This window comes from Mirounga angustirostris, unplaced genomic scaffold, assembly GCF_029215605.1.
Source record: "Mirounga angustirostris isolate CCGP_5_RB_7025 unplaced genomic scaffold, mMirAng1.0.hap1 SCAF_4, whole genome shotgun sequence".
Lineage (NCBI taxonomy): Eukaryota > Metazoa > Chordata > Mammalia > Carnivora > Phocidae > Mirounga > Mirounga angustirostris.
The window spans coordinates 81,144,693-81,171,763 of NW_026991712.1; the positions used below are offsets into that span (position 1 = coordinate 81,144,693).

Below are 27,071 nucleotides of genomic sequence, written 5' to 3' on the forward strand. Positions count from 1 at the left end.
TGTAGGTCAAAAAGAGTCAATTGCTGAAATTGTCATAAGGTTTAGCCTAGTGAAGAGGCTGTGAGAATAGGTGGAAATCAAATTTTACTTTTGTTTTCAAGAATCACAAAGCCAGAAGGATCCTTGGAGAAAATGAAGTCCAACTTTCTTATTTTAAAGCTTATGTTTATAGGATTAGATATGCCTGAAAGTAATTGAAAACCCCCAAATATCAATGGGATACATGAAATAGAAGCTTATTTTATTTTATTTTATTTTATGATTTTATTTATTTATTTTGAGAGAGAGACAAAGAGAGAGCACAAGCAGGGGGGAGCGGCAGAGGGAGAGGGAGAAGCAGACTCCCTGCTGAGCAGGGAGCCCAACATGAGGCTTGATCCCAGGACCCCAAGGTCATGACCTGAGCCCAAGTCAGACGCTTAACCAACTGAGCCACCCAGGCACCCCAATAGAAGTTTATTTTACATTCCTGTCCAGGAGTGCCTACAGTGTAAGAGATGAAGCTCCTTCTAGTTTGTCCCTCCACTCAGAATGACCCCACATTCCCAGTGAACTTCATGGTCTAAGAGAGCTGCTCCAGACATCAAATACACAGGGGCTGGTCAGAGAAGAGGCTTACATAGCAGGCAGAGGCCAGATCTTGAACTGTGGAAACTGTGCTATATGGGCATGGACATTGTCTTACAGGCACTGAGAAAGCATTTCAATATTAAGCAGAAGGCAGACATGGTTGGATTTGTGTAAATCCTTCTGGCAGGCCTGTGGATGGCTTGGAGAAGTTCAGGATGGAAGACAGTGGGCTAACGCAGGAGCTGGGTGAGAAAGGAGCAGATGGATGAGACAGGAGGTGTGCAGCGAGGCAGTGAGCACAACCTGCATTACCTGAGAAGGCCAATAAAAAAGAAAGGAAGAAAGAGATGATGCAGGCCAACAGGATTGACTTCCTTCCAGCTGCAAACAAGTGTGTATGAGAACACAAGCAGCCTGTTCTGTGGGGTGTCTACAGAAGAAACAGGCTTCAGAGAAGAAAGGGGAAGAGAAGGCTCTGTGCACAGGTGATGGATCGTGTAAGGTAAACATTCACAATCAAAAAAGATTTGTTAAGCAAAGGTGTCAGAGAGATCTAGGCTAAGAAAGAGAGTATGATGGGGATAAAATTATTTGGAGATAGGCAATTCTGGGAGCTTCCTTTTCTCTGAATGATAAAGAACAATGGTGGAGAATGTGGGGGTGGAGAATGTGGTTCCAGGGCCTGGTCTCAAATATTTGGACTGGTCCAGATCATTTTCTGGTCAGCATTGGCTCACAGGGCCAGGCAGTGCCAGGCCTGGTCTGAGATGATAAGCTTGCCATGAGCTAAAGAGGGCCATGATTTGTTCCAGAATGCTACCTGACACTCTAGTCTCCCTTGAAACTACCTGGCCCTGTGGTGGTTATGTAAATAACATCACTGCCATTACCTAGCCCTGGGTACCCCATAACCCAGCAGTAGGTAAGAAGGAGCATGGCAGTTCCCATGGGATTTCCTGTTTGGCTCTACAAGGCCTAGAGAAACAACTTCCTTATTCAACCTGCTGACATTATAGCTGTTGCAATGATTACTTATCATGTACCACATCTTAATTTACAACTTTATAAGTTACAGGTAAGGTGCAAGAATCCTGGGACGCCTGGGTGGCTCAGTCGGCTAAGAATCTACCTCCAGCTCAGGTCATGATCCCAGGATCCTGGGATCAAGTCCTGCATCAGGCTCCTTGCTCAGCAGGGAGCCTACTTCTCCCTCTGCCTGCTGCTCCCCCGCTTGTGCTCTCTCTCTCCCTGACAAATAAATAAATAAAATCTTAAAGAAAAGATGTAAGAATCATATCCTTAGTTAACCTTAGGCATTTGCATTTCCCACCAGTCACTTGATTATGTTTTTTAAAAAATGTTATCTAGGAATGTGTTAATACCAGTGAATACCAGTATATTTTGGGAAAAGCTTTTCTTTACTATGCCTTCACAGGGGCTCTCCATGATGGGATGTTGCAGGGGAATTCAGGGCTCATCCCTGCTCAGGCAAATTCTCACACTCCCCACCCTTACTACAGACATTAGAACATGGACTGTGTTGCCAAAGTTCAGAAATATAGACAGACAGATGATAGATACAGAAATCCAGAGACAAAAATAGTCATGAATGTAGGGAGAGAGAGAGAGAAAGAGATTATGTAATTTACAGTCTACTGCGGAGGAGAGATCAGAGAAAGAAAGCAATCACTCATTGTAGTAAGAGCTAGAAGGAAATGGTCCTGAAGCAGAGAATGAGGATGGGGTAGAGAGGGATTCACTTTGCACAGGGAAGTCAAAAACTCTTCCAAGAGTTGCCCTTGGAGATGAGTGAGGAATGTGTAGAAGTCCTGGGGCAGACAGCCTAATGGCTGGAGATACCGAAGGCAGCAGGGAACACAAGATAGCAGCAAAGACAAGTGGCGAGAGAGAGCAGTGGAGAGTCAACCACCTAAACAGTTGCCTAAGAGCACCTCTGAATTTATCATCATTCTTTCTACCTAATAAAATTTGTAAAATTGAATTTAAATTATGTAGATAACTAACCTTTATATTTTCCTTGTATTAAAATAATTTCATAATAGATTTGTAATTTACTTGGAAATCAATTCAATGATGTCATTTCCTAAACAGTTTCCAAATGCCTCCATCATTAAAGGTCCACATGAAGTAAAAGACTTTCATCAATTCAAGGTTCAAGCTATTTATCATGGCAAAATTCCAGCTAATTGTGAGTCAAAGGGAAGACTGTTTTGCATGCAAAATTAAAGGAAACATTTATAGCACTGATAGTCACTTCAATGTATTTTTTTATTTATGAAAGCATCCATTGCAAAGTTGAATTTTGGAAAGTTCTGTGATCATGTCATGCACAGTAAAATTTGTGTACAGTACAGATTAAACACAGTTTTTTTATTATTCTATTATTGATTGATTTGGTATGAGGTAACCGTTCAGTCTCAATTGCCTTACTCTGAAAATGCCCATGAGGGGGTAAGTGATCCTGTGTCTACTCAACACAAGCAACTAAAAATTACAAATAGGAAGGTCAATTTGCTTTGAAGTGTGATTAACTGGCCCTATCATGCTTACAGCTTGTTTCTAAAGTCTAAAAATATTAAGTTCAAAAACTTCACAAGAATGTAATGAATGCACTGAAGTTTTCCAATATGTTGACAAAACACTCCCCTAACAAATACCTTGTCCGCTGTCTTAGAGAAGTAAGTTTCTTCTTCTTTGGAATGCATTTGGAAATTTTTCACTAGAAGAACAGCATGGAAGAAAGAACTTGGGGAAGGGGAGAAATGGGAGAAGAGTACCTCACAAAGTGTTCTCAGCAGGTTAAAGGATTTTTGCCTGGTAGAGCAGATTTAACTCTTTTAATCTCAACCTTCTGTGGTATTGTCCTTATATCATTTTTTCTACTTTAAGGGAAGATGGCTGATGGGTCCTAAGCCTAAGCTTGTGACGTAAGAACTGATTAGCTCACCTGTAAATGCTCACCAACAAGCTCCCAGTGTATGATGTCTGTAAAAACACCTGGGCATGCCCATCAGTGTGCTCCCCGCTGGTGGAGACCTGCCCTCTAATACGTGCCAGCAGGGCATCTGATCAGAACACTTAATACATGGTTTTTAACAGACCAACCAGCACAAGAGAGGTGGGGCCCATTGCTTCTCTTATTTACTACTGACAGCCAATCCTCTGGCTCCTTGTCTTTTAAAATGAGTCCTGCGACGATCTCTATAAATGAAATATTTGCTACAATACTGTCATCGAACAAAAGCCACTAGAGTTTCACAGGTGAGTGTAATTAGAATATGCTATTCCTTTCCATTTATTTACAATCTGATTAGACGTGTCACAGCTGCTAGACAAGAGGACATACAGGAATACTATGTAACCAGAGTAACTGTTGCAAACTCATAATCACTATCATTTCAATTTCATATTGGTTAACTGTTCTCAGAGAATTTGCTTTAGGATTACACAGTCCCTGCCTTCACCAATCATCCTTGACTCTGGTTTCAAACAGCATACCAAACCTTCATTTGACAAACAAATGAAACAAGGAGAGAAAATCAGAGACCTTAATGCTGGAACTATTTCATTCTGGATTGTTACTATGATTGGCAGAATTTTTCTGCTTTTAGCCTAAAAATGACAGTATGTATACTATGAAATAATTTGTTTTCTTATTTATTTATTTATTTATTTATTTATTTATTTATTTATTTATTTAAGAGAGATTGAGCACGAGTGGGGGCACAGGCAGAGGGAGAAGGACAAGCAGACTCCCTGCTGAACCAGAAGCCGATGCAGGGCTCAATCCCAACACCCTGAGATCATGACTTGACCTGAAACCAAGAGTCGGCCCTCAACTGACTGAGCCGCCTAGGCACCCCTGAAATAATTTGTTTCAAAGGCATTTTCTCCACTGATGTAAAACAAGTAGATAGACACACTGGAGAATACTGTAGGTTTTGTGCTCCTGGCTGAGCTAACCCATTTTATTGCTATCGTAATTCAAAGAGGGTGTCCCATATGTGGTTAAGAAAAGCAGAAAGTCCTCCTACATTAAAAGACACAGAACCCATCTTTCAAATAAGTAAAAGACCAATTTTACTGGGATATTTTTCAGAAAAGCAAGGCTGGATAGTACCCCACAGACAAGTGGCAGTTGTCAACCTGTCTCTTTGGGAGGCTGTCTCTTCAACTAGCTTAACATTGCTGATGGCAATGTTCTACCGACAACCTCCACTTCCACTTCCAAGAATGAAGGAAGGTGAGGAGAACTATTCCAAGTTACTCTTGCTCCCAGTAGTATCTTGAAGATATCTTGTTCCAGGCTACCTCCAGGCATCATAGCAAAAACACTGACAACCAAAAGGATGGCTTAGCTTTAAGGGCAAGTTCCTCAGCCTCCTACACCCCGCAAAACAAGATCGGGATAGCACACCTGCTAATTCTTGAAGCTCCTCCGAGTTCCCCCAGATCTCCCTGAAGATGTTAAGCCTCGCTTGGTGTAAAGCTCACCATCCAAAATATCCCTCACGCAGCATGCACAACATATTTTTAGATCTTAATTCACAGTGCAGTCCATCAAAGGGGCTGTGAACCCAAAACACCGCAACAAAATTAAAACTCCTACCTCAGCAATTAGAACACAGTCGGCAACTACCCTGGCAGGGACCCTCCAAGGGGAACAGCGCACCCAGACCCAGGAGCCAATAGGTGGCTGGCCCAGGCGTTGCCATGGCCACGTTGTGCGCTAGGGCCGCGCACGCACTCCGCGCGCGCCCAGAAGCCAATCCGCAGCCGGCCGAGGCGTTGCCATGGCCCCTCTGTGAGTTAGGGCCGCGCGCGCGCGCCGGGTTGGGGAGAGCCGGCCCAGTTGCCCCAGGCCCAGGGCAAGCAAGGGTCCCGTCAGCCGCGCGCCCCTGAACACACGCCGCTCCCATTTCCCGACCGCAGGCATGAACCGCAAGAAGCTGCAGAAGTTGACGGACACCTTGACTAAAAATTGCAAGCACTGTAAGTAAGAATCAAGTGCTGGATGAGCAGAAGTTCCCGGAAGGGCTTGTGTTCTACCTGGTATTAGTAATGTTCGCTGCTCAGCCTGCTTCCCACCTCCAGTCTGAGTGCCCCTGGAGCCCCTTTGTGTCCCCTAAAGAGAAGTTTGGAAAGGAATCCCTGGATGGTAGTTCCTTGGGCTGGGTACCCATGCTTGCCCATGATCTTAAGGACCAGTATGCAGGTATCCAGGCAGCTAGTACTACACTCCCACACATGCACTAACTTGCTTTTCAAACCCTCTTCTTAACTTACCTTTCCATTATAGAAACGTCATTTATATACTGACACGACATGTGTGGTTTTAGCCTCAGACACAGGTGTCAAGAAAACTAGCACAACCAACATACACCTGCTTTCTAGCTCTTTTTAGTGCAAATAAACTGGCAGCGTCCAATTTCTGAAAAATTACCAGGAGATCCATAAAGGGAAAATGGTTATCAATAGCTGAACATCCTTAGAAAAGATGAGTTGAAATGGCACAAAAACCTGAATCTCAGAGCAAGGAAATGTGTCTGGAGACCAAAGAGTTTCACAAAGCTAAACAGTAAAGAATCTGCTCCCAACTCCAGACTTGGACTTTGAGGTTGCTGGTAGTGTTGCAAGGTAAGGAGACTTTGCAGGTGACAAAATGAGCACTTATTAAAGATACCTGCTCCAATCACAAAACATGGTCTTAGAATTTCATAGATAACTTTAGAATTGTATTCAGACTGAATACAATTCAGTTCTGAAAAACAGAACTGTACTTGGGCAAGGAAGCTTAGATATAGTTTAGAATGAGAAAGATACTGTCTGATGAACAAGCTTATAAATTGTGTTGCTGATTGCAAAACTAATGGCCACTTGAAAAATAGGAGAAGCCATAATCCCAGTACCACCCCCATTGTGCAAAGGAGGAACAGGTTTATTGTAGTTCTAGAGCTTATAAGATCCAGTGCCTTCTAGTTGTATTTAGTATCTAATGTAATAAGTGGTGAGATGTGTTCCCTTAGTGAAGTGGCACTGTATATAAAAGTGATGATGTGAATAAACACCTGAAACTTCTTAGCAAAAAGCCATCCTATAATTTATTATTGTGGTTATTATAATGTGGTGAGAGTTTGTTCTGTTGTTGTTTTTCTCAAAATAATTCCATTTCAAGGAAAAGACCAGATCTTCTTAAAGCATCTCGTGAACATTTTGAAAAAGCAATGCAATAACTGATAGACACAATGCTGAATTTGATTTTGTCCCTGTTCAGTAAGTATGCAGTGTTTTGCAAACAGTCATTCTATGAACAATCAAAAGGTGAATTCATTAAAAGTTAAAGGAAAACCTGGCAGGAAAAATAGTCAACTCTTTTGATTTTTGTCCTTACATCAAATTTTTAAAGTGGGCCTTAGAAACCTTGATAATTACTAGTTAAATTCTATAGAAATAGTTACAAGTCATGGACATTATAATTAAAAACTTTTTTAAACAGAGAACCTTTTCCCCAAAGTCAAATTTCCTTTTGGTTGACAGATGATAATCCCACCAGGATGAAATGGATAAATTCTGTAGAATCAGAGAAAAAAAATGTCTTAAGTGATTGCCCAGCTAATCTACCATTCTACAGATATGATCTGTAGAACACATTTAGACCAATCCAAAAAGATGAAAATCCATTCTTAAATTTCCCTTAATTTCATTTAGCATTTTATTCTGGAATTTAAGAAATTTCAGCAAGAAAAACTTTCTTATGGCTAATCTTGGATCCTTTGGGTAATAAATTAAGGTAATATCCTCTAATTTTTATTTTAGCCAAGAAGGAAAAATGGCTAATTAACAACCCCTCTGCTAACATTTCATGTACATGAACATCATTCTTTATGCAGGCTTTTCTTTTCCAATCAGTAGCAGCTCTTTTATTTTTAGAGGTTTGTGCATGTGGTTAAATATATATAACATAAAATTTGCCATTTTAAGTGTATAACTCTATGATATTAAATACTTTCACATCATTGTGCAGCCATTACCACCATCCATTTACAGAACTTTTTCATCTTTCTCAACTGAAACTGTATACATTAAACTATAACTCCTCCTTTCCCCCTTCCCAAGCCCCTGGCAACCACCATTCTAACTTTCTGTATCTGTGAATTGCACCACTCTAGGTACATCATATAAGTGAAATCATACAATATTTGTCCCTTTATATCTGACTTATTTCACTCAGCAGAATGATTTCAAGCTTCATCCATCTTGTAGCATGAGTCAAAATTTCCTTCCTTTTCAAGGCTGAATCATATTCCATTGTATGTATACACCACATGTTATTTATCCATTCATCCACTGATGGACACTTAGATTGCTTTCACCTTTAAGGCTATTGTGAATAACATTGCTATGAATAAGCATCTGAGTCCCTGCTTTCAATTCTTTTAAGTATATACCCAGAAGTGGGATCACTGACTTACATGTTATTTCTAGGTTTAATTTTTTTTTTTGAAGAACTGACATGCCATTTTCTACAGCAACTAACAGCTCTTTTTAAAATTATAACCATTATATTCTTTTCTATTATTTAGCCAATTTTTAACTAAATCATTTATTTCCCCAAATTTTCAATGTTCTTCCAAAATTGTGGTACCCCAAACAGAAATCACACTCAAGCCTGTCTTGACTTGTAGATGAGGCATGATTTCTCCATTCCTATCTGCTGTCTTCCTTTATTTTATTTTTTTCTGCACTATAATCATTTTTCTTTTTTGCAATTTTTAAAATTTAGTTTATTTAAACCAAAACAAAACAATTCACCCTTAAATGCATGCAAATTTCATCCTTATTTTTAAAAGTACTGAACTGTAATTTTGTTTTGTTTTGAAATAAAAGCTTTCTCATCCTCCACCTATACTTCATATTTAAACTCACTTTTATGCCAGGCAATAATGCCTCCACCTATGTACCTCAAATGGAATTGGAACACAAATAATTAGCTCAGGGTTTATAAACACCCTTTATACATTTATGTGTATGGACCAGTATACATATCTGTGTATCTGTTTTAAATAAAAATTCCCTTTCTCCAAAATACTACTGAGTACTTGCTTGTTAATTTTCACATCATGTACAACAAGAACCATAATGGGTGCTGTTATATGGTTAAATGCTTCTTTATTAGAAAAAAAGGTGATTCTGATATCCAAAATCCAGCTTACTGATTTGACTAAGGCTGATGATGTGAAGTGAAAATTGTTGCCTAGTATTCAGGAGTCTGATATCTATTTCCGGACAAAAGTTAAGTTGTAAATCTCATAAATGGCTATAATCAAAATGCTGGGGAAAAGTTACCATTCTTAAGCATTACCTTGCTTACTTTGAATTGCACCTCCACTGCCTTTAAAATTTAGCATCTGACCCCACAGTCATTTTTCAGGTAACTTAGCTAATATTCTTTTCTTCCTAAATGTGACTGAATTTAATATTCAACTCCTGTTTGGAGGGAAGGCTGTTTCTCTTATTTTAGTGGAGAATCCTCTGTAGTGGTCATCCTCTATTAAGGGTCATGAATCTTAAAGCAGGATAGTCTTCTGTTGAAAACTAAATATTTGATGGCCTTGATGTTGTCTATAAACTCATTAATGCAAAATTTAAGTTAGAAATTAAAGATTAAAATGCATTTTTGTTATATCTTAATTTTATTTTTTCACAGTCAATAAATTTGAAGTGAACTGTCTTATAAATCTTTTTTATAATTTGGTGGGAGAAGTAACAGAGCGGCAAGGTATCACCATTGGGCTAGATCGTAATGCATTTCGAAATATCCTGCATATGACATTTGGAATGACAGATGACATGATTATGGACAGAGGTAAGAAGACATTACAATATTCAAATGGGCCAGATACAGCCATAACTGGAAAAAAAAAGTTTGGGGTTTGGACATATTCTTAATGTTCTGAATTCCCAATTTCACTTGAATATAAAAAATTAATTTGTGTATTCATAGGCAAGGGTCTTAGGGAAGGTGATTCTACCCACTGTATTCTGTGTCTTTAAGAAAAGAACAAAGCCCAGCTTGAATAATTAGGTTTTCCTTACTTTATACCCAAAAACCTAAACTATTTATATTTCTACTTAGTAAATATAATAAGTAAAAGAATAGTTTTAAAAAGACATACGAATTTCTTGGGCACCTGGGTGGCTCAGTTGGTTAAGCGACTGCCTTGGGCTCAGGTCATGATCCTGGAGTTCCGGGATCGAGTCCCGCATCGGGCTCCCTGCTCAGCAAGGAGTCTGCTTCTCCCTCTGACCGCCCCCCCCCGTCATGCTCTCTCTCTCTCTCATTCTCTCTCTCTCAAATAAATAAATAAAATCTTTTGGAAAAAAAAAAAAAGGACATATGAATTTCTTTATATCATCAAAAATGTTTCAATAAAAATTAGGTTATCATTTTATCAATTGTGTAATAGCATTACTTTTCTTGAGTAAGAAAAATATAAAATCATGTATTTTATGTTAATACACCAACACATTTAATATACCAATATATTCATATATTAATAATTATTGATTACTATATTTAGATACTCAGAATTTACTTTGTTTCCACAAAATATAAAGGGAGTGTGTGAAAGTTTAAATAAAAGAGTTTTCCAATGTTATGATGTCTTAGTTTCCTCCTTTGTCAAATGAGCATGTCGGGCCATCTGATCCTGAAGTTTTGTCTACATTTTAAAAGTGGGTAGCACCAGTGTAAATATATTACTGAGAACAAAAATGCAGCACAGGTATTATGTTGTACTTCTCTCTTAGTATTCCGAGGTTTTGATAAAGACAACGATGGCTGTGTAAACGTATCAGAGTGGATTTATGGATTGTCAGTATTTCTTCGAGGAACTTTGGAAGAAAAAATGAAATGTAAGATTTCAGGTTATCCTATTGCTTTGTACATTAGGATTAATGTATCTAAAGAACTTACATCCATGTCTTCCAACCTGGCCAGTAAAATAAGTTTGTCTTTCAGTTGGTCAGTTTGAATCCCCATTAACCTCTTTTATGGAGCAAATTCAAGTCAATGATAAAGATTGAAAAAAATTAATACCAAGGAAGATCAAGAGATTCTGAGGAGTAATTCATGCCAAGCAAGACTGCATAAGCACATACTACACATGCTAACTATGTACATATGCATTTATGTATTAAGGTATTAAATATTTTTCATATTTTGTTACCTGAATTGTTAACCATAAAAGTAGAGAACATTGATAAGAGTGTTCTGATTCTTGGTTAACTCTTAATTCATTCTGGTGAACTCTGTTTAAGGATTGTATTTGTCAGTTTTCCAAGAATTTCAAGATGAAATGGTCAAATCATTGTTCCTTGGCATGCTTATTCATAGCTGAGTGAGTGTAAGGAGCCATTTTCTAAGGGTTGTTGACCATATCCAGCAAGTGTCCATTAAGCATTTACTATGGAAATTAGATTGCAAAGTCCTGCAGGGTTGACATGAACATCCATAATACAGACCTTGGCCTTGAACGTTTTACCAGAGCAAATGTTCCCTTAATCATAGTATCAAATTCATAATTGGTTATTTTTTTAAGATTGCTTTGAAGTGTTTGATTTGAATGGTGATGGATTCATTTCAAAGGAGGAAATGTTCCATATGTTGAAGAACAGCCTTCTCAAACAGCCATCTGAAGAAGACCCTGATGAAGGAATTAAAGATTTGGTTGAAATAACACTTAAAAAAATGGTAAATATGGGAAATTTAGGGTTTTATATTGAAATTTACAGGCCAGAATGAGATAGAAATAAGAATTAAAATTATATAACTATCAGTTTCTTGCTTGGTAAAATAAAACATTTGTATTGTGGTTTTAATTATAATATTAAAAGTTCTTTTCTGTTTCATTATTTAGTCTCTCATTTTTCCAACACCTTTCTTCTATCAATATCTGACCATGAAAAGACAGTTTGTGTTTGTGATAAATATTATATATGTTGACTGATGCATGGCTGGTCACCCCCTAGGACCATGACCATGATGGGAAGCTGTCTTTCTCAGACTATGAACAAGCTGTGAGAGAAGAGACCCTTCTACTGGAAGCTTTTGGACCATGTCTTCCTGATCCAAAGGTAATGATATTACTTTCACTGAACAGTGACCAATATATAATGTAGGATCAACAACCCAGGAGTTCTTGGTTTGGTGAGTGAAGAATCAGATGAATTACATTCACCCACAGAGAATAGCTTCTAAGCAGAGAAAGCCAACTGAAGAAGAACCTGCTGGTTCATTTCATAGTACTGCCGTAGCCTAATGGTATTTTTTCCCATTCATTAATTCATTCATTCATGTAAGAAACAATTATTAAAGCATAATGTGTTCGTGGGGCGCCTGGGTGGCTCAGTCATTAAGCGTCTGCCTTCGGCTCAGGTCATGGTCCCAGGGTCCTGGGATCGAGCCCCGCATCCGCTCCCTGCTCCGCGGGAAGCCTGCTTCTCCCTCTCCCACTCCTCCTGCTTGTGTTCCCTCTCTCACTGTGTCTCTCTCTGTCAAATAAATAAAATCTTAAAAAAAAAAAAAAAAAAAAAAGCATGATGTGTTCCAGAAACACAGATGAAAGGCTCCATGTCTTCATTCAAGGGCTAATATTTCTCTGGGAAAAGCCAATGTGAAAATAATTACACAACAGTGTGATAAGTATTACTATAATATGAATTGTTCAGTGCTTCATCTATGCCAGGCAATGTCTTAAGCACTGCCCCATATTACTTCATTTAATCTCCCTAACAATCCTCTGAAGGATATAGTATTATTAATCCTCATAGATGAGGAAACTGAGGCTCAGAGAGTTTAGGCAAGTTGTCCAAGTCCAGTCACCAATTATGGAGTACCCTGCATGCCCTGGTGCTCAAGTCCATAGAGATATGTGTAGTAGAGTGTTGCAGTAGTCGAGGGCATCTAATCCAGCTGTATAGAATCACTGGTGAATAGCTGATGGGGCAAGGAAGGCTTACCTGGGTTGTTAGGCCATAATAGTTAGCCAAGTCAAAATGGAGAAGAGCAATCTAAGCAAGGGAATGGTATATGCATGAGGGTGGAGAGGGGAAAGAGAAATAAATACTGTATTAGAAGAGCATTTAATGTGGTATGAGACTGATGTTGAGGCTGGACATGCATAGCAGAGCCAAGTCCAATGGAGCTTGGAGCTTGGATTTTGTCTTGAAGCTCATGAGGCTTAATTGGAAGATTTTAAGCCAGTGGAGTGATGTGATATATAAATATTACCATATCCACCTTCCCAATCTCTAGTCGATATCTCCAGCTGCCTACTCAACACGTCAGTAGATAATCTCAGTAAACTCTTGCTCTTCCCCTAAAAATCACTCCCCACCATCTTCCCTGCCTCAACAAATGGCACCCCTATACACTCAGTTTTAGTCAGAAACCTAAGTCACCGTTAATTTCCCTCTTAGAGCACTATCATCTACTACTTCAAAATGTCCTTGAATATAACCTCTTTTCCACATGTCTGTGACTGCCAAACTAAATCAAGCTGCCACCCAGTCACCCAGCCTAGATCATTAGCTTTCTTGCTTCTGCAGTTGTCCCCTACTGACTAATCTCCGCAACATCCAGTATATTTGGAAACACAGATGCTGTCGTGCCCCTCCCTTGCCTAAAACTCCCAGTGTCCCAGTGTGTCTGAAGTCTATTCAGTGGGCCTCCTTTTCTCTCTCCAACCATGGTCTCCTGCTGCCTTCCCAATGGAGTGCTCCTGCCCCAGAGCCATTCCAGCCACCTCGCTGTTCTCCCTAGGTGCCTTTGCATTTACAGTAGCCTCTGTCTAAGCATCCTGTCCCCAGACCTTCACGTGCCTCAGACCCTCACTCCATTCAGTCTCTGTGCAGATGCCATCCACCATCTTAACTATTCCTCTCCCTCCACTCCTCACCACTGCCTCTTTTTTTCTTCATAGTTCTTATCATTACATAGGATATATTTACTCATTTACTTATTGTCTGTCTCAACATAGATGGGAAAGAATGAAAAGGAAAAGGAAGGAAAGAAAGAAAGAAGAGAATTTACCTTAATCCCGCACCTACTTCTATTTCTTGTCCAATGGCTTTCTTTTTCAGAGTCAAATGTCATGAGAGAATTGTGTATATTTGTGACCCACATTACCATGGCTTCTTCAGCATACTCCTGAAACAGCTCTTGCTAAGGTCACCACACTCCACTTGTTAATAAATCCCAAGAGTAGGTTTCTTGTCTTGCTGGACTACATCTCTTCCCCATCCCAGCTCTCAGCTGCTTCTCGGCTTCAGAAAACACCTCCACTCCCTCTGTAGCCTGGCTGTGACATCACATGGCCTCCTGAAATCCAGAGCCCTGGTGTGTTTATCCTATCACACCCTCCCTGCAGTGAATTAAGCTTAGTTTCTGTCCATCCAGCCACAAGGCTGGAGGCTCCTAGAAAGCTGTGTCATGTGCTCTTGTTCATCTTTGTGGCCCCAGACTAAGTGTCATGTTGGAACATAGCACTGTCACCACCTGTGAGTGGAAAATGAATGAGTGTCACAAATTCTTTGTCCCCACTCTTCTTCAGTTATCTTGTGGCTCTTCAAACATAAAGGAGACATACAGAACATTTTGTTTTTCTTACCTTTTTTGGAAGTCTGACTAATTTGAGCACGTTTTTTACAGAGTCATATGGAATTTGAAGCCCAAGTATTTAAAGATCCGAATGAATTCAATGATATATGAATACCTAAATGTCTGTGTTGTCTCAAGTGAGTAAAAAAAAGGCGCATACATATTGTTTATTTTTTCTACTTAGCTCAGAGAGATAACGTTGAATTGTGTCTTTGGGGTGGGGAATGGGGCTCACCAACATGTATCATTTAACTTTGGTGCAAGATGCAAGCAAAATAAATGGAAGACAGGAAGTCCCTTATTAAATGTTGGGTTTGGCAAGACAAGTTCACATTGCCAGATATTTTATCACATAAACTATCTGTTGAAGCATATAACTATCATAAAACATTTGTATTAATGAATGAGTAGAGAGATTACATAAGGATGAATTATTGAGGCAAATACTCTTCATGTCAGAAAACGCTGGGTATACATTTAAAAATCAGTGAAATACGCAAACAATGAATCATGGACCACTACATCAAAAACTAATGATGTAATGTATGGTGATTAACATAACATAATAAAAAAAAATCCTAAAAAAATAAAAATAAATAAAAATCAGTGAAACTACTGAATTTCCTTTGGAGCAGTAAATAATGAAGACAGCATCTAAAAAAGAATAACAATAGCATTTAGCATTTAAATACCACTCTGCTAGGCATTGAGGGACATTCAGAGAGCTGAAAGCAACATGTACCTACTTCAATATAATGCATATTATTGTTTGAGGTTTTGCCAGAATAATCTGCATAGACAGTAAGCATCTGAGTGACCTCATGGCACAATGGTAGCGCGTCTGACCCCAGACAGTAAGCATCTGAGGGCAGGGGCCCCTGCACCCACAGAATGGGCCCCGAGTAAACATTGTGGATAGAAAAGTACAAAGTGCTACCAGATAAATCCAAATTCTTGGTGAGCAGAGAGGAAGGAAAGTGCTGTTTTTGTACATAATGGATGATGTGGCCGCAGATTTCAGTCTATCTCTGGAGTCGCTCTGATGCTCTCCACCCCACTGCAGTTGGCTGCAAAACCCCCTGTCTTCCCCGACTCCCTCTGTCTCTCCACCTCAGCCCCACCCCTTGTCCCCATCCCCCTGACTGGGTGCACCTCAGTGTCATCTCCCACCTCTTGGAATCCCCTCACGTACCCCTTAACAGGAAGCACATCACATCGTGTCCCAACAGCAGTGAAGTCCTGAAGACAGAACCGCTTCCTCTCTGCCTCCTACCATCCAGCAGGTGCCTATAGGCATTGGATGCAGCATGAGAAAGATGGGACCTACTTGGGTTCCTATAGCTACTGTTTACCCCTTTCTTTTATTTATTTATTTATTTATTTATTTATTTATTTATTTATTTTTATTTTATTCTTATGTTAATCCCCATACATTACATCATTAGTTTTAGATGAAGTGTTCCATGATTCATTGTTTGTGCACAACACCCAGTGCTCCATGCAGAATGTGCCCTCCTCAATACCCACCACCAGGCTAACCCATCCTCCCACCCCCCTCCCCTCTAGAACCCTCAGTTTGTTTTTCAGAGTCTATCGTCTCTCATGGTTCGTCTATCCCTCCGATTTCCCCCGCTTCATTCTTCCCCTCCCGCTACCTTCTTCTTCTTCTTCTTTTTTTTCTTTTTCTTAACATATATTGCATTATTTGTTTCAGAGGTATAGATCTGAGATTCAACAGTCTTGCACAATTCACAGCGCTTACCAGAGCACACACCCTCCCCAGTGTCCATCACCCAGTCACCCCATCCCTCCCACCCCACCCCCCACTCCAACAACACTCAGTTTGTTTCCTGCGATTAAGAATTCCTCATATCAGTGAGATCATATGATACATGTCTTTCTCTGTTTGACTTATTTCACTCAACATAATACCCTCCAGTTCCATCCATGTCGTTGCAAATGGCAAGATCTCATTCCTTTTGATGGCTGCATAATATTCCATTTGTTTACCCCTTTCTTAAATGCATTCAAGCAGCTGAGAGACGTATTATGCACATACCCTCTCTGTCCATATGTAAACATTCAGAGGCTGCTTGGGATATTAAATCCCTTTTGTTACTACATATGTGTCAAGTTTAAGCAAAATAGTACCTTGTATAAAAAAATGGACTGTTACAAATAAATGTAATAAGTGATCCCATGAAATAAAAAGTATTTTACTAAGTATTTTCTTAAAATTTTAGATTCTTATATAGATGGAGTTTGACACAATTTTTCTGTCTTGAGTAGGTATAAATAGTGAAACACAATGCTTTTAATTTTTAAAATTTATATTTTTCTGATTACAAATAATAGAGGTCCACTGAAGACTTAGAAGTTTAGAAAATTAAAAACTAAAATTTAAATATTCATCAATATTCTGGTATAGATCCTTTCAGGCTTTCTTAAGGGATTTGTAAGTATAGCTATATTTTTGCACAGAGTATACCTATATTCTTTTTTAGATGATCATATTGAAAATGCTCTTTTGTAAGGCTCTTTTTATGGACTGCTATCTCATGGCATTTTCTCAGGTCACTTAATATTTGTCTCCAGCCTGACCGGCAATGGCGAGCTGGTGTTCCATCACAGCAGACCTTAGTAAAGCACTTCCCTGCCATTGACATTTCAGTTGTTCCCACATTTCTTTTACAAATAATTCCCAAGGGAACTGTCCTTGTGGATAAATCTTCTCATGTTCATCATTGCTTGCTTAATCTGGGTAAGTTTTTAAAAATGAGTGTTTGGTTAGAGGCCCACCTTTGAGGTTTCTAGCACATGTTGCCAGATTGCCCTCCAGGAAGGCCTGCTGGGCCTGGTGCATGGGATGCTGATTCCCCCTTCCCTGTGGTGCACATTCTTTTCACCTCTTTGCTGATGTCGTGGACCATAATTGACCATGGTTTTAATTTATCATTTAAAGAACTAATCTTATACATCTCTACCTAAACTTTTTTATTGTAGATTGTGTAAAAATTGACTTCCATGTGAATAACGCTATTTTATTACTTGACATTATTTAAAACTAAAAAGCCTTTTTAGAAAAGTCTAAATAATTTTAGTGAAACTTAAGATGGTGTTGGTACAGACTCATGAGCTCTGTTCAAGAGCGTCCCCATACATTATAGAACACACTTCCTCATCATATCTGCCCAAATCATTTCCTTCTGTGACTATATCTGGATTTCCGGATTCTCTTAATTTTACTACCATAGCAACTCATTAATGATTTTAACACTGAAAATTCTCTCAACTTAATAGCAGGGTCATCCAAGTACACAGAGAACCTTTGAGGAAAAGCCCTCTTTCCTCTTACTCTGAGCTCTGTGTCCAGCTCTGAGCCTTGCCTGCCTGCTGCTAGCCTGCCCTGACTCCAGGCCCCAGGTACAGCCAGCCTTGCTCAGCCCCATCTTTGCCTGCCTCTGGGTGGCTGGGTTAGGACTACAGATGAGCAGTTATAATTTGGAGGGCTGACTATAGCCTTTCTCTCAACTGGGTCCTCAAAGCGTTGGCTTCCCCTTCTCCCAGTGCCCTGGGAGGACCAGCAGAAAGCCAACCAGGACCCTCTGGGAGAGGTACACATTGCTTTGCTCACAGCATGGAGAGAGTCTGTCTGGGAAACAAGTACATTTTTTAAACTACAGGATTTAAAAACTACCACTGAAAACTGGTAGTCCTACATTCTTAACCTGCAAATATCTTTGTGTACAAGATTGCACTTGTTAAGAAGCCAAGCCTGCAATTGCTTGCATCATAAAGTCATCCAAAACATTCACCAAGTTCCCACTTTGTGCATATAGTCTAAGTCAGTTGCCCTGCTCTCACCTCACTTGTGTTGTAAAATGAGGACTCTATGCCATGTGACAACTGTGTCATCACCTTTACTATTTGGATGCAGTTATAGTCCCTCTCCTGGCTTCTAGCCCCCCCCCCCAAAATAGTTATATCATTTTTAATTAAAGGAGATTTTGGGGGGGTTGAAGATTTTATTTATTTATTTGACAGAGAGAGAGAGACAGGAAGAGAGGGAACACAAGCAGGGGGAGTGGGAGAGGGAGAAGCAGGCTTCCCGCTGAGCAGGAAGCCCTATGCAGGGCTCCATCCCAGGACCTTGGGATCTGACCTGAGCCGAAGGCAGATGCTCAACGACTGAGCCACCCAGGTGCCCCTAAAGGAGATTGTTAAAGGGAATTAAAATCAAATATACTTTGAAATTGTGGAGACAGCCATGTCTGGGAAAGGCTACTCTGAGCCGCTCCTTGGATTGTGCATTTTCACTGACTGTATTTTATCTGTGTCCATTTCCCCACAGAATCACCCCCAGCTCTTCCACAGTCATCCAGAGCTGATGGTAATTCTCACCTAGTGTGGCCAAGAAAGGATGGCAACTGCATTTGACATGGAGAGATTATTATAAACGATCCATAATAAAATAGAAATTTAACCTATGCATTTGTTAATTACAATTTGGCGAATCTTGAGGATTGGCTGATAATATTTCAAAAAGAGGGAGAAGTGATATATTTATCTTTTCTGATTCAGTGACCTTGTTCTCTGTTAGAATGAAGCAGATGATCTCTTCAAATGTTTTCCGGTCTCAGTTACCATTGAAGGAGGAGCCAACCTAAATACATACCAAGCAAATCAATGTCCCTTTCTCATGAGGTCTCTCAAGGAAACTTGCTCAGTTTTGAAGGGGAGCAAAAAGGGAAGGAAGTCTTAGCAATGAACTATCCTGCATGAAACAAAGCATGCTTCCACATTTGAAATGTCTTTATCAGAGAGCCATTAACCTGAGCAGTGGTTAACTGCTCACAGTTCCATCGTTGGTAATTTGTGGCTTTCTGTGTACCTCCTGCCTCTTACCTAATCCATCAAGAAAATATTCCTCCCCCTAAGACACACATCCTCTTGTTTATTTTCACCTCCCTCCTGACTGTTGAGCTCTACACTACCCCTATTATGTGGCCCCAGCCAGACTCACAGAGAGTTCCCTGGGTGAGAAGCTTGTCAACTTAAAGGCATTTGAATAAATTGGGTGAAATACAGGCTGTCCTCCCCTTAACCTGAGGTGCGCCTTCCTGTCTCCTGTCCCCATCTCCAAAGGCAGCCCAGAGCTGGGCAACAGTGAGCCTGAAGATGGAGAATGGCACGGAAGGAAGCAGAGGAATTTACAAGTTTTCCTGCAAGAGACATTTAGAGCTAGTGTCACTACCTCCCTGTAGGAGTGATTAGCTCCAAAGCCCAGGGCAGTCCAGGAGAGTAATTAAAACCATTTGGTCAAGTCCTCCTTAATGACTCCTTCAGAAATACAAGAGAGTCAGAAAGGGGGATACAACCATCCCCACAATCTCAATAATACATTATACAGAAATCCAGTGAGCACTTTTGTTCCAGGTGTTATGCTAAGTCCTTAACATTCTTATCTTACTCATTTCTCACAACTATCCTAAGAGGTAAACATAAACATTACTTATTGTCTTCATCCTACAGATTGAGAAAATTGGAGTTTAAGAAAATCAAGAAACTCCTTCAGTGTCCTAACCTAGTCAAGAACAAAGCCAAGATTCAGACCTCATCTAGTTCTAACATTGAAGACCTTTCTCTAAAGCAATATGTGTTCTTCTTGCCATACATACTCCTGAGGTTTGAAATTACTGAGAACCCCTGTTTCCTGAATAATCCTCAAATTGCTCCTTCAAGGCTCCCTAGAGGTGCTTGGTACTTGGCATGCTAGTGAGTGAGACTGTTGATAACTCTCTCCAAGGGCACTGTTCTCATCTGAAACACCTTGGAGTTTTCTTTCTTTAGTTGAAGTTTCTAATTTGAATGTGGATGTGCCCACATTTGGAACCAATAGGAATCTAGACACTGGGCTGGGACCTTGCCTTGTCAAGAGTCCACATGTGGTGAATGGGGTTCATGAATTGTGGCCAAGCCGTTAGACTCCATGGCTCGATGGTCAGCACAGGGTTAGAAGTGAGATGAGGGTCAACCAACCATAGAAGGAGAAAACAGAGGCTAAGACCATTGCTGGTTTGCGAGGAGAAGGACAGAAGTCCTTCAGAAAGGAGAGGGAATGGCTAGACCCCTCAAATGGAGAATGTATCTTGGGCCATCTTGGGTGGTATCGAAGAAAGAGGTCTAACTGAAGAAGATGCCAATGATGAGAGGCCATGATTAGTAGCGAACACCAACAATGATGATGTGGCCATTCTTGGGTGCCAGTAACTGGCCCAAGGTTGCTAGTCAAGGTGTAGCTGAATTTGTAGCCTAGCCCAGACCCTGTTCTAGCTCTGACTGCCTCTAATTGTCAAAAGGTATCACATGACCTTGCAGGGGTCACACAAACTTTAAAAATCTGATAGAAGTGAGATGACAGACTGCTGTGTATTTTGGTGGGGACGTTGTATCTGTCATCGAAACTGAAGATAGAGAGAAAGGAAATGTTAATAATTATACTGGGACAATGTAATCCCAGGTAAAGTGGAATATATGGCCAACCAAGTATGAGCTATAGACTAATCAAATTACATTTGATATAAAATGGGAATAATACCTACTTTCTGTGTCTCAATCACACAGGGTTTTATAAGAATTGAATGAGATAATGTCTATGACATCATTTTGTAAATTGTGAAGTATGATACAAATACATAGATTGATATAGGTATGCACTAGACAGTGGAATCTGTGCCCTGTCTTAGAGCATGTTTGTGTTCTCAGCAGGAGCTCATATATAATGATTCAATAAGAAGAGCAACAACCTGGAAATGAGATACATTTGATTAAATGTGTGACATTTCTTAAGCTACTTAGCCAGTGAAAGAAAGTTGAATGATATCTTTAAAAATATCTTTAGTAAGCTAATGTATTTACAGAAATGAATCTCATGAAACTAGCATAAAACTTCAGTGTAAACAACACTAGAATTTTCATGACTGGAGTTAGTATTAGTGAAATTACGTTTCCTATTAACACACACACACACACACACATCTCTCTCATAAACAACTCACAGATATACATATGGTAGTTTATTCCACTTAACAGACACATTAGAGTGTCTTGAATTTCTCTCTCCTGTCAAGATACTACTAATTTCTAAAGCAATCAGTAACATACTGTTAATGACTACAGTCCTGATTAACTACATTCAAGACTTGATGTGTTTGTTATGCTGGCTCTAAGGTACTAAAATATTAAAGAGAAATTAATAAGATGCATGGTTTGTATGAAAGAATAGAAGTCAGAAATCCATCCAAGTTATGGGAGCTTCAACTAGCTAAATTCACACCTTGGTCTACTTGCTATGTTCTTAAATTGGATAGTGTAAATTTGACTAAGGACAAGACAGACTGCTGGCCTCCTTGAATTTCTAAATATTATTTGGTACTGTATTTTGATTCATGCACGTGCAGAAAAGAATATAGCAGCCCTAGGGGCACCTGGGTGGCTCAGTTGTTAAGCGTCTGCCTTCGGCTCAGGTCATGATCCCAGAGTCCTGGGATCGAGCCCCGCATCAGGCTCCCTGCTCTGCGGGAAGCCTGCTTCTCCCTCTCCCACTCCCCCTGCTTGTGTTCCCTCTCTCGCTGTGTCTCTCTCTGTCAAATAAATAAATAAAATCTTAAAAAAGAATATGGCAGCCCTAGGAATTATAGTCAAATTATTAACTAAGAAGTGGGTGCACCCTCCTTATTTCCAAGGACCCTGAAAATCATGTTTGGATTTATTCATGATATATGCATGGCAATACACCCAATATCTGCAGACTATATACTAGGCAACAAAAGGGAGATGGAAAAAAGGGTATTGTCCCTGTTCTCAAGTAACAAACCATCTAGGAAATCAGACTTGCTGTTGTCTTGGAAAAGAGAAGATTGAGGAGAAAGAAGGAAGGAAAGAGGACGGGGAGGTGGAAAAATAAAATGAACTGAATAAGAGCAAAAGTTTTTATGGCATGATTTTCTTTAAAGAAAACAGAGAGGTAAGCAGGAGAGTTAAGGGGGTTGGTGCCTGTCTCTGTTTTTAATAGCCATGTTAGTACAGAAAATCAAAAGTCGGAGAGAAGAGTGTGTTGAGAAGTCAGTGGAGTGGAGGGGCAATCATCGGGGCCGAGCAGGATGTGGAGCAGGCCAGGGCCTGCACGCCCAGCACGAGGTATGTGGCTGAAAGGCAGGGAGCTAGCCCGCGGCAGGTGCAGCGCAGCCAGTGCCCGTCGGCCCCAGGAAAGGAAAACCTGCAGGTGCAGTTGGGACATGCCCTGAGCCTCCAAAGCCACGCGTTTTTCTGAATAGCTGTCCTATCTTCATTGTCTGCCTGCAAGATGATGGTTTGCAGTGGGAGGGGACGGGAGGGAGGGAGTGGTTTGGTGGAGTCTCCAGCTCTGGCGGCTTTGATGACACACACAGGCTGCTCCAGAAATGAGGTGCAGTTGGAAGAGGCTGAGACTGTGTGAGGGGAGTGTTGGTGGTGGAGACTTGTCCTGCCAGCCACAGGCAGCCCCTGGTGCCCCCGGGCGGGCTCTCCTTTCTCCAGAGGCTGCGATGGACACAGAGTTTGCTGGCCCCCACTCAGCACCTATCCTCCTGTCCTCCACACGGAGCATCTTTTTCCTTCCTCCTTCAGCCATCCTTGGGCTGAGTGACTACCTTAGCACTCCAGAGCTCGGGGCTCGAAAGCCCCAGAACTTCCAAATGCCACCCGGATTCTCTCTGCACACCCCAGGAACCCACACAGTGTCATCCCACTGTTGGGACTCAGTGTCCCTTGTTCAAGGACCTCTCAGCCACTCTCATGACCTGTAATCAGAGACAGTTTTGAAATAAGCAACTGTCATGTACAGTTGGAAACAGGAGAAAGAAATGGAGCCCTGTGTCTTTTGTAAACTGCCAGTACTTGGTCAAGGTGAAACTCCCACCTGGGTCAGAAAGTTCTATTAGAGATGGGACGGGGAATGTGTTAAGTATGAGAGCATTTAATATTTTTAGGAACTTAACTCAAGTGTATAGTAGTTGCTATAGCAATGCCTGTGACCAAAGAAGTGAGGAGGAATGGATGGTAGGGTGAGGAATTGCTCTATGACTGGGCGTCATAGAGCAGGGAAAAGATGTCGTGATCCAGAAAAGGTAGTGCTGGGATATGAAGAGGCCTCCAGAACAAAAATTAGAGAAAACAGTAAGGAAAAATCTGGTCCCCTCAAAACAGTAACCCAAAGCACCATGCAAGCCATGGCACAGCCCAGCACACTGCATCTGGAGAAGGGCCAGAGGGAAGAGAGGGGGAGGAATGTGGAGAGACTGCTGGAGGGGGACAGAAAAGGCCGCCAGGACAAGGAGACGCTGGCAGGTGTCCTGAGAAGCCACGTGCTAGGGAAGCTCTGCACATTCCTCCCACATCCTAGCCTATAGAGCTCAGGAAGGGCAGACAGCATCTGGGTGGGTGGGGAGAGGTGCACCCATGGAAGAGGGTGAGGGATTACTCTGGGTTGAATTCCTCCTTTCTCAGGTGACTACACTCTGGCCGCCCCACACCTCCCCCTTTCATTCTTGGCCTGCCTCGGTCCACCTGGGGCATGCAGGCGGTTGCTCCAACCACATGCCCTGTCAGGACCTGTTGCTTCCAGGGGAAGAATGCAGGAATATCAAATCCTTTCAAATGCTGAAAGGGGAGAGCCCTGCTTTGGGAGGTGTGGGGGTGTGAATAGTTAAAGTACAAAATCAGAATATAGAACAATTTAAGACTGGACCCCAGGATGCGGGGGGCGGGGGAGTTGAATTGAGTCTCTTTGGTCCTGGAGCTTGAAGAATCAGAGGTGGTGGAACTCCTTTGTCTCCCAGCCCCAGGAGAATCGGGGCAGCACAGCACCCTTCTTCAACAAGGCCCTGCTCCTGTCTGAGCTGGAGGGGCCCTGGGACTTGTGCTTTATCCAATCCCAACACTCAGAGCGGCACCCCCAGGATTGAGCAAACATACCTTCTGGTACAGCTACCAAGTACCACGGCAGGAAATGGGGTGCCCTCCTTTAGAGCCCATGCACACACAGCATCACCACCCGCCATCCTGCCACCCCCACCCTCACCCCGAGCAGCCTTTGCATATACCTGGAGAGGTCCCACAGCCAGGGTTAGGAGTGAGCTCTACACCCAGGCAGGACTGAGCACTGTGCTCACCGTCTGCTCGTATGACCCAGGACAGATGCCTTGACCACTCTGTGCCTTACTTTACACAACTGCATTTGGGGGTCAGCAAAACATCCACCACATAGTGTTGTGAAGGTTTAAGTACATGAATAGATTAAGAGCTCTTAGAATGGTGCCTGGCACATAATTAAGTACATGAATAGATTAAGAGCTCTTAGAATGGTGCCTGGCACATAATAGATGTTGAATAAATATTAGCTCTTAACAATTACTAGCTGTAGATGACTTATTATGTAAAGATGGTATGTTTTGGCTGCATTTCAGGAATCTGGGACCAGTCTTATTATTCAGTGTCATGTTTTCAAGAATAGCTATAATATTAGTTGCTCCCTTGATTACTGCTTACAACATTCAGACAGCACTCAGCAAGTACCACTGGCTGCCGGCCTGCTGCAATTCCTGAGCAGGACTGGAATTCCTCCAGGGGTCCATGTCCTAAGTGGGCATGCTTGGAAGGAGCAAAGGCAGGTGCAATTCAGCAGCCATGAAGAGGTGATTAAGAGTCACCCCAATGTTCATAGCAGCAAAGTCCACAATAGCCAAACTGTGGAAGGAGCCAAGATGCCCTTCAAAACGGATAAAGAAGATGTGGTTCATATATACAATGGAATATTACTCAGCCATCAGAAAGGATGAACACCCATCATTTGCATTGACATGGATGGAACTGGAGGGGATTATGCTAAGTGAAATAAGTCAAGCAGAGACAGACAATTAGCATATGGTTTCACTCATATGTGGAACGTAAGGAATAGCATGGAGGACATAAGGGGAAGGAAGGGAAAACTGAAGAGAGGGAAATCAGAGGGGGAGATGAACCATGAGAAACTATGGACTCTGGGAAACAATCTGAGGGTTTCAGAGGGGAGGGGGGTGGGAGGGATGGGTTAGCCCGGTGATGGGTATTAAGGAGGACACATGTTGCAATGAGCACTGGGTGTTATATGCAAATAATGAATCATGGAACACTACATCAAAAACTAAGGATATACTGTATGGTGACTAACATAAAAAAAAAAAAAAGTCCTCAGTCTATGTGGCAAAAATACCTTTCCTGCAAAAATTCTCTACTAAGAATGGAATGGTTTACTTTCATAGGATGCAGGCCCATCTGCAAAAGCAGCACTCCTCCCATTTACAATGGTGGTGGGTATGGGAGTGAGCTGGCTGGCTAGTGCCCAGTGCTGAGAGGATGGAAAAGGAAAACCTGAGCTAGACAGGCCGCACAAACTCTACATGGTTATGCAAGTGGGTTCTGTAAATCCTTCCACTTAGAATAAACCCATAACCTTGAAAAATAGAAGCAGGTAACAAAAGAGTGGCAATACGGAACTACAACAGTCATCACTGTAGGAGTCCACATAGAAGCACTGACATCTGCCCTTCCATGTGTAATGCCAAGCTAGATGCACACAAGGAGAAGAGGGAGGGAGATAGGCAAAGTAAAGAGAAGAAAGGGGGGAGCAAGGGGGAAAAAAGTAAACAAAAAGAAAAGGAAAAGAACAGCATGAGCCTTAGCCTTATCTGGGGATTGCCAGGTGTGTGATATAGGAAAACAGAGATGTGTTTTACCTTCTCTAGGAAAAGCCACTTCTGATGGACATGAGGGGGAAATAGCTAAGCACAGGCTCCAGGAATAATAAACAAACCAGATTTCAGGCTCTGTAGGGAGCAGGAAGGGGCTGCCTTGCTCACAGTGGTGTCCCCATGCATCCCATGCTCATGGCACATGGCCCATGTTGATAAACAGGGGGCGGGTAGGATGACAAAGAGCTCTTAGGAACGGACTATCTGCTTTAGGGTCACCCTTTCCCCTGGTCCTAGCAGGAATGACACGGGGTGGTGGAGGTGAGCAGAGGGATGGGAGGGCACAGAGTGAGCACCTTGACCTCAGGATGGAGCACCCCTGTATCGGGCCCATGCTTCAGCACAGGAGCAAGTATGTGCTCATCTCAAGGAGCTCCCTTCTCTCTGAAAGGTAAATCTGGACATACTGAGTACCCATTTGGCTACAGAGCATCTGCAGTCCACTGCCTGTAGAGAGACAACAGCTCATGGGGAGCTGGCTAGAAGACAGAGTTTTGGGCCCCATGAGCCCTGCTGAGTAGGAACCCTCCTTTCCTTAGATCCTGTGGTGGTATGTAGGCATGTGTGAGAAGCTCGGCTCTGGATGGCCTAGAGATTAACCAAGCATGAGCCTCAGTACTAGCAAAGACTTTACAACCACATCACACATTGCTAAAGAAATCACTAATCTGACCTAGAGAAATGAAAACTAAAGTTTGATTTAATTGCACTGAGTCCTAAAAGAACAACAAAAATGGGGAGTTTATTTAATCCAAATGCCAATCTAATTTTACTCATACCCAAAGAAATTTTTAAAAAAGAAAGAATGAAAAAAAGAAAGAAAAAGAAAGAAAGAAGAAAGAAAGAAAGAAAGAGAGAGAGAGAAAGAAAGAAAGAAAGAAAGAAAGAGAAAGAAAGAAAGAAAGAAAGAAAGAAAGAAAGAAAGAAAGAAAGGAAAGGAAAGAAAGAAAGAAAGAAAGAAAGAAAGAAAGAAAGAAAGAAAGAAAGAAAGA

General features: G+C 41.4%; 1 protein-coding gene across 3 annotated transcripts; it reads left to right on the forward strand.

Annotated features, from left to right (window-relative positions):
• Positions 1-5,372: 5,372 nt before the first annotated feature.
• CLXN (calaxin) lies at positions 5,373-18,738 on the forward strand. Of its 3 annotated transcripts, none has more exons than XM_064587451.1 (7): positions 5,373-5,583; positions 9,299-9,457; positions 10,402-10,506; positions 11,193-11,344; positions 11,623-11,727; positions 14,303-14,388; positions 18,603-18,738. In XM_064587451.1, the coding sequence occupies exons 1-6, from the start codon at positions 5,526-5,528 to the stop codon at positions 14,360-14,362; spliced, it is 639 nt and encodes a 212-aa protein (XP_064443521.1). In that variant the 5' UTR covers positions 5,373-5,525; the 3' UTR covers positions 14,363-14,388; positions 18,603-18,738. The 3 variants fall into 3 exon arrangements, with proteins under 3 accessions (XP_064443521.1, XP_064443522.1, XP_064443523.1); XM_064587453.1 differs by lacking the exon at positions 5,373-5,583 and adding an exon at positions 6,779-6,864; XM_064587452.1 differs by lacking the exon at positions 14,303-14,388 and having other exon boundaries at positions 18,603-18,735.
• Positions 18,739-27,071: the final 8,333 nt, after the last annotated feature.

What these genes read in the sequence shown, in the direction of transcription:
- CLXN (XM_064587451.1), top strand. Translation starts at nt 5,526, where the DNA reads ATGAACCGCAAGAAGCTGCAGAAGTTGACGGACACCTTGACTAAAAAT. An exon ending in GACTAAAAATTGCAAGCACT is followed by an intron (nt 5,584 to 9,298) that starts GTAAGTAAGAAT and finishes ATTTTTTCACAG; the next exon opens with TCAATAAATTTGAAGTGAAC. An exon ending in TGACATGATTATGGACAGAG is followed by an intron (nt 9,458 to 10,401) that starts GTAAGAAGACAT and finishes CTTCTCTCTTAG; the next exon opens with TATTCCGAGGTTTTGATAAA.